Here is a 13998-nt window from a genome sequence, read left to right as displayed (position 1 = left end):
ACTCTGAGATAATTTTGAGTTTCCGAGTTGGCGTGCCATAACGACTGCTTCTGTGACTGGTCTGCTTTATTAGTTTTTTCCACAACAGCTACATCATCGTATCATTAAATGTATATTAATGAATAAACATTTAAATCATATTGCATGTTTTATATGCAGCAAAAAATAGCATTTGACCTAAATTTCAGAAGCATCTCGGGCACTGTTTATGTCCGGAGATGATTTGTTTTCCCACGTCGTTTGAAACCAGTTGGTGGTGCAAAAAGAGAAAATGGCAAGATTGAGTTAAAATGTAATTTACTCAATATTAACTTACCGTTTATTGAATTCTAATAAACGCAACCTCATAGCTCTACCAGTACTGAAATCTGAGTATATCAGCATTTCTGTATGACATTCCAAACAGCAGCAATTTTGGTTGCATGCCATTAGGCTACACCAAACAAATAAAAAATGTCTCATTTACTCACCCTCATGCAGCTCCAAACCAAAAAGACCTTGTTCAACTTTTGAACAAAACATGGAGGTACTTTTAATGTCTTTTTTTATGGACACTAAAGCTTAACAGCACACGCTAAACACAAAACAAACTTATTTGGACTTGCGTAAATTAAACCTGTTCATCTTATACAGTGATCCCGTGTCTTCAGATGTCTTGAGTCACATTACATTTTTATGATCCCTTGGTAAATTTTTGAAGTGAGGGAATTTTGGTGTCATGAACTTTAGATGGATGGAAAATTGAGAATTAAAAATAGCTTTGTGTTCTGAAGAAAGGTCATGAAGAATGTATAAAAAGTAGAAGACACTTATTTTTTTGGGTGAACTATCCCTTTAAGTATTTGTCCAAGATCAGTGGGAGCAGTAAACTACTACACCACACTCAGTAATAAGAAACAGAAAGCAGACATATAGTACAAAGGGAGAAATAAAAACTTTAATTGATCGATCAGTGATGAAAATACAAACCGAAAAAACAAAAATTCAGTCCCCCTCCTAGATATAACCATATCAGAATGTGCTGAGAAGACAGAATAATGGGCCATTGCCTTTTGGTCCTTGTTATAGCTGTGTGCTGTTTACTACCATGGATATTAGGTGGTACAGACTGATGTACAGGGGACTTCTGGGTAAAATTTGTAGATACGAGACAGATCTATAAAAAAAACCCAACATAAATACAAATGATCAGGCCAAAACGTTGTCAGGGACCACTGCATTATTCCTGGGTCTCCATGCTTTCATCTTCCCCTTCTCCTCCTTCCTCCAACACTTCATCCTCCTCTTCCTTGCGCTCTGGGGGTTTCTCATAGGCTTTTTCAGATGGGGTGATGATCACTCCATCCCATGTAGACATCTCGGTGGTGAGATCTGCAGATGAGCAGCACAAACAATTGGTTTAATGACAGATGTTGGAACTTCATAAATCAAGAATAATCTAGAATAAACCTCAAACACTCACAACTAGCATCTCCTTCAAGGCCCAAGATCTTGCGGTATCCTCCATGAGAGATAACTCTCACCAGTGTTTGGGCTGTGAAACACACCATGTCCTGCAGAAATAGATTAATCAGATTATCTGTTTTTAACATTAAAATGGTACATTACCTGCTGCCTGAAATCTGCATTACCTGCTGCTCCAGTGTCATGACAGTGTGAACACGGAAGTTTCCGCTTTCACACGGATCAGTGATTCCTACAGAACCGGGCAGGAAAAGACCAGCAGCGAGCATCTGAAGACAGCGCCTGCAATACATACGCTCATTTTACCCCAAGATTCAAAAAAAGACTAATGCCCTTAACAAGCAATTGGTTTACCACAAACAGGAAGTTCTGACTTACCTGTAAGCAACATTGAGAGGCAGTGGCTGCCTAGAGGGGTTGTTCATGACAGCGGAGTGTCCCTGTGAAGAGAGCAACATTACAGCGGGCACATCAACTGGTGTAGACTAGAAAAATAAGTTAGACTGTGATAATGCCCACCAGCAGATCCAGAATCCAGGGAGTGAGAGGCTCAAATCCAGGGAATCGGACACGAATATCTTTCAGCAAGCGGATCAAAACTTTCACACTGAATCAACATAGAAACCAAAGTAAGCCACAAAACGCATGAGATTCAATTGTCATTTACTCAATATCAAGTTCTTCCAAACATGTACGAGTTTCTTCTGTTGAACACAGAAGATAATATTTTAAAGAATATTGCTAATCAAACAGATGACTAGCCATTGACTTCCATAGTAGGGGGAAAAAAGTAATTTGCTACCGTCAACTGTTTGATTAGCAACATTCTTTAAAACATCTTGTGTTCAGCAGAATAAATTCATACAGGTTTAGAACAACATGAGGGTGAGTAAATGATGACTTATTTTTGGGTGAACCATCTCTTTACGTCCATTAAAGGATTAGTTCACTTTTAAATAAACTTTTGCTGATCATTTACTCACCCCCATGTCATCCAATATGTCCATGTCTTTCTTTCTGCTGTCAAAAAGAAATTAAGGTTTTGGATGAAAACAGTCCAGGGTTTTTCTCCATATAATGGACTTCAATGGGCCCCAAACGGTTCAAGGTCCAAATGACAGTTTCAGTACAGCTTCAAAGGCCTTTAAACAATACCAAACGATGAATAAGGGTCTTATCTAGCGAAAGATCAGTTTCTGTGAGAAACCGAGCAGTATTTATGCTATTATTTTACCTCTTATCAGACGAACGTGATCATCTCTGAGCTCAGGCATTACTTCCGCTAAGTGAGGTCAAAATATGAGCATGGTCATAGATATATCAATCATAGATGCCTAATTCTATTGATCCGTACAAGCGCTAATGAGGCATCTACGTATACATCTATGACCACGCTCTATTTTGACCTCACTTAGCGGAAGTTATGGCTGAGCTTAGAGATGATCACGTTCGTCTGATAAGAGGTAAAATAATAGCATAAATACGGCTCGGTTTCTCGCAGAAACTGATTGTTTCGCTAGATAAGACCCTTATTCATCGCCTGGTATTGTTTAAAGCCCTTTGAAGCTGTACTGAAACTGTCATTTGGACCTTGAACCGTTTGGGGCCCATTGAAGTCCATTATATGAAGAACAACCCTGGACGGTTTTCATCCAAAACCTTAATTTCTTTTCGACTGCAGAAAGAAAGACATGGACATCTTGGATGACAAATTATCAGCAAAAGTTTATTTAAAAGTGAACTAATCCTATAAGAGATACAACTGTCCTTACGTTGACTGAGAAGCATTCTCCTCAAACCAGCGAGCGTGGCGAATGGCTGCCAGAGCACTTTGCAGAACCTTGATGTCCACTGCAAAAGGAATAGGAAGAAACTGCTGTTAAAAATCTGGCTGATACAAATAATTTGTTATGGCCAATAATTGATTCATGCCTGATGTTGAAGGGACAGTTTACCCAAAAATGAAAATGTTATTTAGTCACACTCAAGTTGTTCCAAACCTGTATGTTTTTCTTTCTTCTGCTGAACACAGATGATGATATTTTAAAGAATGTGGATAACCAAACAGTTGACGTTAGCCACTGACTTCCATAGAATGTGTGTGTGTGTGTGTGTGTGTGTGGGGGGGGGGTGACCATGGAAGTCAATGGTTTAGTCAATTGCTTGGTTATCAGCATTTTTCAAAATATCCTCTGTGTTCAGCAGAAGAAAGAAAAAAATACAGGTTTGACAACTTGAGGGTGAGATGACCATTTTTATTTTTGGGTGAACTATCCCTTTAAAATGTATGTAGGCTAAATAAACAAAACCAATCATTACTACAATGGATATTTATTTTGAGATTTGATAATGATATTAGTTAACATTGTTAAATTATTATTTTTGCATTAGAGGATAGCAATAATCTAATCGAGAAAATAGGCTAAAACCAGTGTGTACAATTAAAAAAACGGAGCAGCATAGTACATTATTATACATCCCCAGTAAAGAAAGCTCATTTGTAAGAAAAGATGTTAACAAACAGCTCTAGTGTTTGAGTGTGACTTACAGTGGAGCTCTGGGTCCAGTTTGCGCAGGTTGGGTGGAACCGTGGTGATGAGGATTTTCACCGTGGCATCAGCAGAGCTGATCTCAAAACCTGTCTCGTTGGTCAGCATGGACAGCACTGAAGAGAAGAGGAACATGTATCATTGAAAATGCAGTCAAAGTAGATCAATTCCCCCCCCATTTTGATTACAAATAGGTGTACTCTCCACTCTGATTGGCCTGCCAGATTAAAAGCAATACTCACCCTCTGCAGGGTCCTGTGTACGCAGTGTATCAACAACTTTGTTTCCCAAAGCAGCGACAGCTTCCACTAAAACACAAAAAATAACAGGATCATCAATAAACCAAGCACTTGGGCTAGAAGTGACCAACATATTATACAACTAAACAGAACAGAAATCATGAAATGAGACTCACAGGTGGGTAAGATCTTCAGGATAACCACAAGGTCAGCAACATTGTGTCCTGTCGTCATGGTGCCCTTTTTATACGATCCCACTTGTCTTACCTCTTCAATTTGCTAGAGGGAATTGTAAGACATTAAGCATTTAATAATACAAAAGTGATTTGTTGAAGATTGACTTATTGAAATGCCTTCTTACCACTTCAAAGTTTCCAGGTGCCACGATAAGGTTGTCAATGACATTGTTAATCTTAGTGACCAAGGACAAAATGGAGGCCTGCAACAGAATGAATAAACGTAAACAAATTATTTAAACCCAGTGATATTCATAAAATATAATTTTAAAATAAATAAAAATGGTGGATGACGCTCAATCATTTGCTGATCTATGGTTTAACCTGCGTAGGAAGTAGGGTGTTGAAATTAATTGTTTCTACGATGCATTGCAATGCGTGAATGGACGATTCTGCATCGATGCAGTAATAGACCATAATCGATTATAGCCTACTGACGTTTCTCTGATGTCAAGTGTCACATACGCACTTGTCTCGCTAGCATAAAATGGTGTAGGTAGGCGAAACACAAGCGAGTTAAAAAAAAATTGCACCCACTATTTTAACATTTACAGCAAGAGTGTGTGCGTGTTATTGTAATTTAAGTACACTAAACAGTTTCATACACTTTGCATTTACTAGTGTTTATCAGTTCTAAATGCCCCTGTTGTCCGAGTTCAGACTTTTGTTTGACTACATTCAGGAAGTGTACATTCTCGGAGCAGATAAAATAAAAAGGGAGTTCATATATGCTTGTATTCACTTATAAAAATTAAGCCATGTGCAGTGCTAATATTGCAGCGATGCATTGTGATATCGAATCGCTGACAATCATAATCTAATTAAATTGTGAGACCAGTAAGACCCCTAATAGGAAGGACACATTTGATTGTCTTAAGCCAAAAGTATGCTTTAATTTTTACGTGTACACAAGTGCAATCTCTCCACAACCCATGTAAATTCTGCAAAAAAATAAATGTGCATGCGCAACCTGCACGTACAAGTTACCTGCAGTTACAAAAATTCAGTATGCTGACCCACGCATGCGCGTAATAAGTGAAATATACTACTGCCTTTAGCCATTCATCCTAATGGAAAATTATTGTACCTGTTCAGAAGGGTTAGGAGAGAGGTCTTGGTTCCTCTTCAGCAGACACTCACTGAAAGCGGTCTCATCAGGAGCCGGCTTCACTCGAGGAAAGGCCATCTCACACTGTAACAAGCGATTCATGAGCTGGAGGTTTAAAGGCTTAAGTTTCAAAGCAAACAATCAATATAGAAATGCACTTACAACATAGAAGTCAAATGGGATGTGAGGGACAAAGGGCCGATACCTGAGAAAACAGAAGACACACAATAATGTTAGACCAATGTCAACAAATTAAAGTCAGCAAATAAAAAAAATACGCTTACAAATAAATAAAAACTCACCCTTGGACCAAACCTCCGCGGGAGCCGAATCGGCCACCTCGGCCCCTGCCACGATCTCCTCTGTGAAAAACAAAAACACTCATTTCAGTAATTCAATTACAGTGCGAAATATACACATGCTACTCCTTTTAATAAAAATAAATCTAGCAAAATGTGTCAAAGAAGCTAAGCTTCCAGCCCCCCGAAAACATGAAATCACAGGTAAAAAGGGGCACCATTGTTCATGCGAATGCTCGGTTCTTCATTCATTCGTTCATGAACGAACAATTTCCTTGCTAGAATACATAGCGTTTTACAGACAACAAAATGAGAGGACTTAAATTCAAACGCATCGTTAATCAGTTTTAACGCACGCGCACAAATAGTAAATACATATAATTTCTTCCATCCATAAAATGCCCACCACGGCTAGCAGAGCAACATGCTAACAGGCACCGGGCTAGCATGGCATAAAAATAATTTAACACAACAAATGCCGCAGTTTGATTAACCTCGGTTTGTAACTTAGTCAATCAGTTTTTATATATATATATAAAAAAGATTAAAACAGTTAATACCTCATTGCGTAAGACGTTTTGTCAGTTTAACAGAAACACGCTGAAGAGAAATGCTCTGCCTTCGTCTGCAGCTCACCGCCGATCTGCGCTTGTCTAGCCGGAAGTTCCATTTCATTATAAAAGTCCGGGATAACAGTCTATCATAAAAGTCTTTCCTAGTAAAAGTCCCAGTCGAACGAATCATAAGCTTTTATACGACCTAAAAGTATGTAGGCCTACTCTTTTTGTGAAGAAAAAGTAGCCTACATAAGTTACTTTTGAGTGTAGCAGAAGAGTTGCAAGCTTTGGGACATACTTCGTCATCTTTAACGGACATCTCTGTCGCTTAGTTACATGCATCCTTTCGCCGTTTAAACTTTCCTGTGAATCTTGTCACTGTTAAAATCCTTCACATTCAATTTAATTTAATTTCCTTATTCCTACCGTATCGGAGAGAAATGTAGTAGCACATGAATTGATCTGCTCATGTGTTTGCAATTTAATAATAATTTAAAAGTTAATGGCCAATAGTATCATTAAAAAAGTTCACAATGAGGTTGCAGATTAAATATAATGTGGATAATATTAAATAAATATATTTTTGTCATGTTAGATTCTGATAATTATTCACTCAAACCCCTTTAACCGTCGGACTCGCATATCCGTCATGTTTGTAGTTTTTTAACAGTTTTTATCCGCGTTTGTAGTTCAGAGTGTGCATCGATCTCTAACCGGAAATAGTACACTATGGTATCTTTGGAATAATTTCAACCTACGAAGATTTGGGACGTAGGCTACTAATTAAGTTTTCGGATAGTATGCAAATTGGGACGCAAACTGAAAATGGGATTAATTTAAGAACTATTTAAGATTTTCTTAAAGATTTCAACACCACCCATCAAGTAAATTTGCATCTTTGATTATTTGAACTCCTTTGTACACAGTCAGATGTTCTCACTTTATTAAAGCACAAGATGCTCTTTTGATCATCAGCTTTTACTCAAACTTACAGCAACTGCGTGTGCTGCTGTCATTAAAACAAAAGGGGGACAGACCAAATATACATTCTGAAGAATTAAATATAAATGTATTATTATTATTATTATATTAGCATAACGCAAAGGGGGGACAAACCAATATTACTTTTTAATCTAATTGCTCTGTTGATAATATAATTTGTAATTAAATGAATATTAAATTAGAACTAGCAATGATCAATCACTATTATCACTAGCCTATATATTTTTAGACACCATAATATGTCTAATTTAGTCTGTATGCATGGATTGTATGGCACTCAGGGCATGAATTTCATGTTTTCTTTCTCAAACCATGTTAGTACAAGTGGGTGTTGCAGTGAGGAGATTGTGACACCATGTCAGGGGTGGACCTGTACAGTACGTACACTGCCTTTATCAGAGAAGACCAGGCACAAAACATTTTGCCACCCACAGCCAATCAAATGCATGGTAATCCAAAGCTGTGACAATTTACGTAAATTACGTAGACATTATGCATGTGCTGAAGTAAGATAAGATTTGTTTTTGCATGTCACAGTCACTTTCACTGTTACTACAGCAATATACATCCATCATCAGACCACAACAATTTACAGAAATAATTACATCCAATGATAACACAGAAGGTAAGCATATTTTTTAACAATTTTATAAGAAATAATATAAATAGCTTGTTTAAGTGATATGTCTTAGCTACTTGTCCTGGCTGGTACTTTGGTGATATGTGTGCTTCCTTAATTCCGTTTAAGCCGAAGAAGAAAAAAAAGCATCGGTCAAATTTTTTGTGTAAAATCTATAATAAATACAACAATGCCATTTCTGCCTCCTTAATACTCATATATTAACAACATATAGTATTACCTTGATTAATTATATTTAATGCATTTTTTCCTCTACATTTAACAACAAATTAAAACCTTTTCAACACTTACCTTTACATATGCTTACGTTTATTTTTGTAATGCTTTAGTATATTATGTACTGCAATTAATTTGTATTCATTTTCAGATCACACTTCACACACCACCATCTATTTAAAAAAAACATGTAGCAAGCAGCCATGGCAGAATCCAGAGACTACGGTAAAGTTCACAGTGCACCGTTTAATTTAATCTAAGATTAATTTATTGTATTTGCATTGATGCATAGTTTATTAAATTTCTACTTCAAATGTTGTTCTTCCCAACAGTTGGAGATTTCCTGACAGAATTCAAGGAGCAGATAATTACAAGAGCGACTCGGGTCAGTGACATTGCTGAGGCTGTTATCTCCCAAAGTCTGATCCATGAAGTGGCCGCTCAACAAGTGGAGGCCGCTCCAACCCAGCAGGAGGCAATGCGGCTCCTGTATGAGGCTTTGGAAAGAGAGCCAGCTCGAAACAGAGTGTCCTTCCATCTCATCCTGAGAATGACAGAGCCGGAACTGATTCACGAACTAGGTTAGAAAATCTAATAAATTTGTGGATTTTAGTGGCTAGCAATAGTGTCATTTGACAAGCATCGGATCTGTCTGATATGTGAATTATTTTCAATAAACAAGTTAAATCATTAATCTTTTTTTAAATTTAAAGCCATGGTCATTATAAACTTATCTCTAAAAACTCTTATGAAGTGGTATGCAAAAAATAAAACTTGCATGAAGATTCTTATGGTAACATAACATTTATGTAAATTAGGGCTCTGAACCGGTTCAAAGAACAAAAACAAAAAAAACGGAAGTGAACCAAATTTTAACAGGAACATAAACAAAATAAAGTTTAAACATTCTGAACAGAAACCGCTTCTTTAAAACTGGTTAATAACATTATTTTATTGTTCTGTTTAAGATTTTAATTTGGCAGTCAACCAATCATGAATTCAAATAGTACGGCCAGGCCCGTCGCAAGCGGGGAGCGAGGCCCTGTTTGAATGTGATTTGAATCTACTGTTGCTATAGTGACGAACAATTTGTTGTTTATGTGGATATTTAAGAAAAAAAATTGTATATTCAGTTTAACAGCATTAGGTTCAAGAAGTTAAACTGTAACTGAACTGCGCAGTGTGCACATTTTGACGCTTAAATTATGTTCTTAATTATGAATGGGTCAAATGTGTTTGCACAACGGCCTGAATCCACTTGAATGAATTTGGACTGCTCTCTCACTGAATCACCTGAAGCGATTTCTCAGTCAGTAAAATAAACAGACAGTATATTGAAAGAACAACAAAGCGCTGTCAATAGTTTTCAATAGTTTGAAACATGCGCTAAATGGATGTCTGACAATTTTGTTCCTTTTTGCAGTTTTCAGATTTAAAAACATTTAAAACATCTAGAGATAGAGTAGGCATTACTTGATGCTCCGAAAGGCGTGTAATAGTTATATGGTTATGGTTGTATAGTGATGTGGTTATTTAACTTTATAGTGTTAAATAAAAAATCTTTTGTGCGTACTGTCAGATGAAATGCAGGCGTCCATGCTTTCTCTGTCCATGCAATAATGCACATCCTTCAATGAGCGCGGATTTCTAGTGTAGCCTATTTACTTGAACTTCTTAGGTAGCCTAATATCTATGGTTTAAAATCAAATGGCCCAAAATCAGAATTTGAATGGTCTGAATTAAGCTCTCTACGAACTTGACGTGCGATGCCTGCTGACTTACATGTATGCGCATGACTCACTGTCACGCACAGAGAAATATTTTAAGTTACTGCATAATACACTGTGTGCAGAATTATTAGGCACGTTGATTTTCTGATCATATTTTTTTTCCAGGCACATTTGACCAATTCCAAACCACATTAAACTGAATAAATACTATTCATTTTGTATTTATTCATTTATAAGTGATATATAATTGTTCACGAAGGCTGGAAATGAAAAAAAACACCTTATATTCAGGTGTGCAGAATTATTAGGCATGTTTTCTTTTACATAGATAGATGGAGCCAAAAAAGAGATTTAACTCAGACTGAAAAGTCAAAAATTATTAAATGCCCATGAGGATGCAATACTAATGCAATACTAGACATTGCAGTTAAGGCATGACCATTGGACAGTGAATTGCTCATTGGGTCAGCAGGATCAGACAAAAAAAGGTGGTGAGGAAAAGACACCTGTTAACTGCAAAAGAATTAAGAATTAAGGTGAAGAATTAAGGGTGAAACCATCAGGAACCCTTTAGTCTCCAGCGCCACCATTTTCCAGAACTGCAACCTACCTGGAGTCTCCAGAAGTGCAAGGTGTCAGGATCTCAGAGACTTAAATTAGGTAAAGAATCCTAAAAAATTACCCCCACTAAATAAGAATAAGAAGCTGAAGTGTTGTAAAATACATGAATAAGTTTTTTTGGCCTCACTTTATATTAGGTGGCCATAAGTACTATGTACTTACATCAAAAAATAAGTACAATGTACTTACTGTGTTCAAATTGTATTGCAAAACACTTTTGCTGATATTGAGGTGGGATACGGGTAGGGTTAGGGACAGGTGTGGTGGTATGGGTAAGTTTAAGGGTAGGGTTAGGTGTAAGGGAAGTGTCAACCGTGTAATTACAAATGTAACTGCAGAAATTAATTACAGATGTAATTACATGCAGGTATTTTTTAAAACGTAAGTACAATGTAAAAACATGTATGTACACAATAAGTGCATTGTATCAAATTATTAATTAAAATGTTAGTACATAGTAGTTAAGGCCACCTAATATAAAGTGGGTCCGTTTTTTATAGGCTTTATAGACAGATAGGTTGAGAATGACTCTTGAAGGACCAGCACCACATCCTCTTGCACCACTGTTTGAAGAATTCATCTTCCAGAATCTGGCAGTACATTTTGGGAGTTCATTTTAGTCCATCCTGAAGTCCGTTTTGCAGAGATGGACTAAAAATGAACTCCCAAAACGTACTGCCAGATTCTGGAAGATGAATTCTTCATGTATTTTACAACACTTCAGCTTCTGATTCTTATTTAGTGGGGGTAATTTTTTAGGATTCTTTACCTAATTTAAGTCTCTGAGATCCTGACACCTTGCACTTCTGGAGACTCCAGGTAGGTTGCAGCTCTGGAAAATGGTGGCGCTGGAGACTAAAGGGTTCCTGATGGTTTCACACTTAATTCTTCACCGTAATTTTTTATTCTTTTGCAGTTAACAGGTGTCTTTTCTCTGCCACATGTTTTTGTCTGACCCTGCTGACCCAACGAGCATTTCACTGTCCAATGGTCATGCCTTAACTGCAATGTCTAGTATTGCATTAGTATTGCATCCTTCTCATGGGCATTAAATCATTTTTGACTTTTCAGTCTGAGTTAAATCTCTTTTTTGGCTCAATTTATCTGTAAAAGAAAACATGCCTAATAATTCTGCACATCTGAATATAAGGTGTTTTTCATTTCCAGCCTTCATGAACAATTATATATCATTTATACATTATTAAATACTAAATTAATAGTAGTTATTAGGATTACTGTGGTTTGGAATTGGTCAAATGTGCCTGGAAAAAAAATATGATCAGAAAATCAACGTGCCTAATAATTCTGCACACAGTGTACATTTTTAACACGCAGAATAATACAGCATCACGATGCACATTTTTAGCTATGTCTTTTAACTATTATAGTATTTTGTAGGACAAAAACATAAACTTTTACTATTGGCTTTTACATCAAGTCAGCTGTAACTTTATACTTTGCGTGAGGCCCTGTGCGGTCACACACTTGGCAGAGCCCTTGTGACGGTACTGAGTACGGCCTAAGAAAATGTGACAGTGCCCACGCTCTGTGCTGGCATTAGCTGTTCGCAGGAGCTTATCCGAGGATATGTTACCATGGCAGGTTATATCCAGCATGGTGTGTTTTTTAAACCAGTGAAAATTGCAGGGTAGTGTAACCACTACTATTCAGAAAAAAAGCAAAAAAAAGGTATTGTGGCTATATGTATGGTCAGACACTTGCGTGTGTCGTTATAATATTACAACCCCAAATCAGAAAAAGTTGGGACAGTATGGAAAACGCAAAAAAAAAAAAAGAAGTGATTTCTAAATTTACTTTGACTTGTATTTTATTGCAGACAATATAAACACAAAATATTTCATGTTTTGTCTGGTCAACTTCATGTCATTTGTCATTTCATGCATCCTTTCCTGTCATTCAGACCTGCAACACATTTCAAAAAAAGTTGGGACAGTAAAGCATTTACCACTTTGTAATGTTGCCATTCCTTTTCACAACACTTAAGACGTTTAGGGACTGAAGACACCAAGTGATGAAGTGTTTCAGGTGTAATTTTGACCCATTCTTCCTGCAAACAAGTCTTAAGGTGGGCAACAGTACGGGGTCTTCGTTGTCGCATTTTGCGCTTCAAAATGCGCCACACATTCTCTATTGGAAACAGGTCGGGACTGCAGGCAGACGAGTCAAGTACCCGTACCCTCTTCCTCCGCAGCCAGGACTTTGTAATGTGTGCAGAATGTGGTTTTGCATTGTCTTGTTGAAATATGCATGGACGACCCTGGAAAATATGTCTTCTTGAAGGCAGCATATTATGCTCCAAAATCTCTATGTACTTTTCAGCATTAATGGTGCCTTCACAGAAGTGCAAGTTACCTTTGCCAAGGGCACTGACACAACCCCATACCATGACAGACCCTGGCTTTTGGACTTGTTGCTGGTAACAGTCTGGATGATCCTTTTCTTCTTTGGTCCGAAGCACACGGCGTCCATTCCTCCCAAAAAATACCTGAAATACTGATTCATCTGACCACAGTACACGTTTCTACTGTGTGATGGTCCAGATGCCTCCGAGCCCAGAGAAGTCGACGGCGCTTCTGGACACTGTTAACATAGGGCTTCCTTTTGGCACAGTACAGTTTTAACTGGCATTTGTGGATGTAACTACGTATTGTGGTACTTGACAAAGGTTTGCCAAAGTAGTCCTGAGCCCATGTGGTGATATCGCTTATAGATGAATGACGATTCTTGATGCAGTGCCGCCTGAGGGATCGGAGATCACGGTTGTTCAGCTTAGGCTTGTGCCCTTGTCCTTTACGCACTGAAATTCCTCCAGATTCCTTGAATCTTTTAATTATGTTATGCACTGTTGAATGTGAAAAATCCAAATCTCTTCCTATCTTTCTTTGAGGAACTTTGTTTTTAAATATTTCAATAATTTTCTCACGTATTTGTTGGCAAACTGGCGATCCTCGGCCCATCTTTGCTCCTAAAGGATTAGACCTTTCTTGGATGCTGCTTTTGTACCAAATCATAATTACAATCACCTTTTGACATCACCTGTTTCAAATCACATCATTATTTAACCATTTTACCTCATTACTAGCCCTAAATTGCTCCTGTCCCAACTTTTTTTGAAATGTGTTGCAGGTCTAAATGACAGGAAAGGATGCATATTTACAAATGACATGAAGTTGACCAGACAAAACATGAAATATTTTGTGTTCATACTGTCTGCAATGAAATACAAATCAAAGTAAATTTAGAAATCACTTCTCTTTTTTTTTTTGCGTTTTCCATACTGTCCCAACGTTTTCTGATTTGGGGTTGTAAAATGTTT

At 37.4% G+C, this 13998-nt stretch overlaps 2 protein-coding genes across 2 annotated transcripts in view; one reads left to right on the top strand and one right to left on the bottom strand.

The window, feature by feature from the left end:
• Window positions 1-915: 915 nt before the first annotated feature.
• Window positions 916-6573, bottom strand: ilf2 (interleukin enhancer binding factor 2). Its single transcript, XM_079829975.1, has 14 exons — window positions 6456-6573; window positions 5899-5958; window positions 5759-5801; window positions 5576-5680; window positions 4614-4691; window positions 4429-4531; window positions 4256-4321; window positions 4013-4129; window positions 3237-3315; window positions 1984-2071; window positions 1843-1904; window positions 1632-1746; window positions 1463-1553; window positions 916-1371 (listed from the first exon to the last, which is right to left on the bottom strand). Exons 1-14 carry the CDS (start codon window positions 6458-6460, stop codon window positions 1220-1222), a joined length of 1164 nt encoding a protein of 387 aa, XP_079686101.1. The 5' UTR covers window positions 6461-6573; the 3' UTR covers window positions 916-1219.
• Window positions 6574-7163: 590 nt separating this feature from the next.
• LOC307134330 (uncharacterized protein) overlaps window positions 7164-13998 on the top strand; it is a gene marked incomplete at its 3' end in the record, with an annotated part of 58549 nt that continues 51714 nt past the window's right edge. The window contains exons 1-5 of the mRNA XM_079829974.1: window positions 7164-7336; window positions 7774-7903; window positions 7992-8079; window positions 8462-8535; window positions 8643-8891. Coding sequence (XP_079686100.1) covers window positions 8514-8535; window positions 8643-8891 — 271 coding nt within the window. The 5' untranslated portion in view covers window positions 7164-7336; window positions 7774-7903; window positions 7992-8079; window positions 8462-8513. The remainder of the gene's footprint in view (window positions 7337-7773; window positions 7904-7991; window positions 8080-8461; window positions 8536-8642; window positions 8892-13998) is intronic.

The sequence above is a fragment of the Gobio gobio genome (genome assembly GCF_949357685.1).
Source record: "Gobio gobio genome assembly, chromosome: 11".
Lineage (NCBI taxonomy): Eukaryota > Metazoa > Chordata > Actinopteri > Cypriniformes > Gobionidae > Gobio > Gobio gobio.
This window is presented reverse-complemented; position numbering and strand designations above follow the sequence as displayed.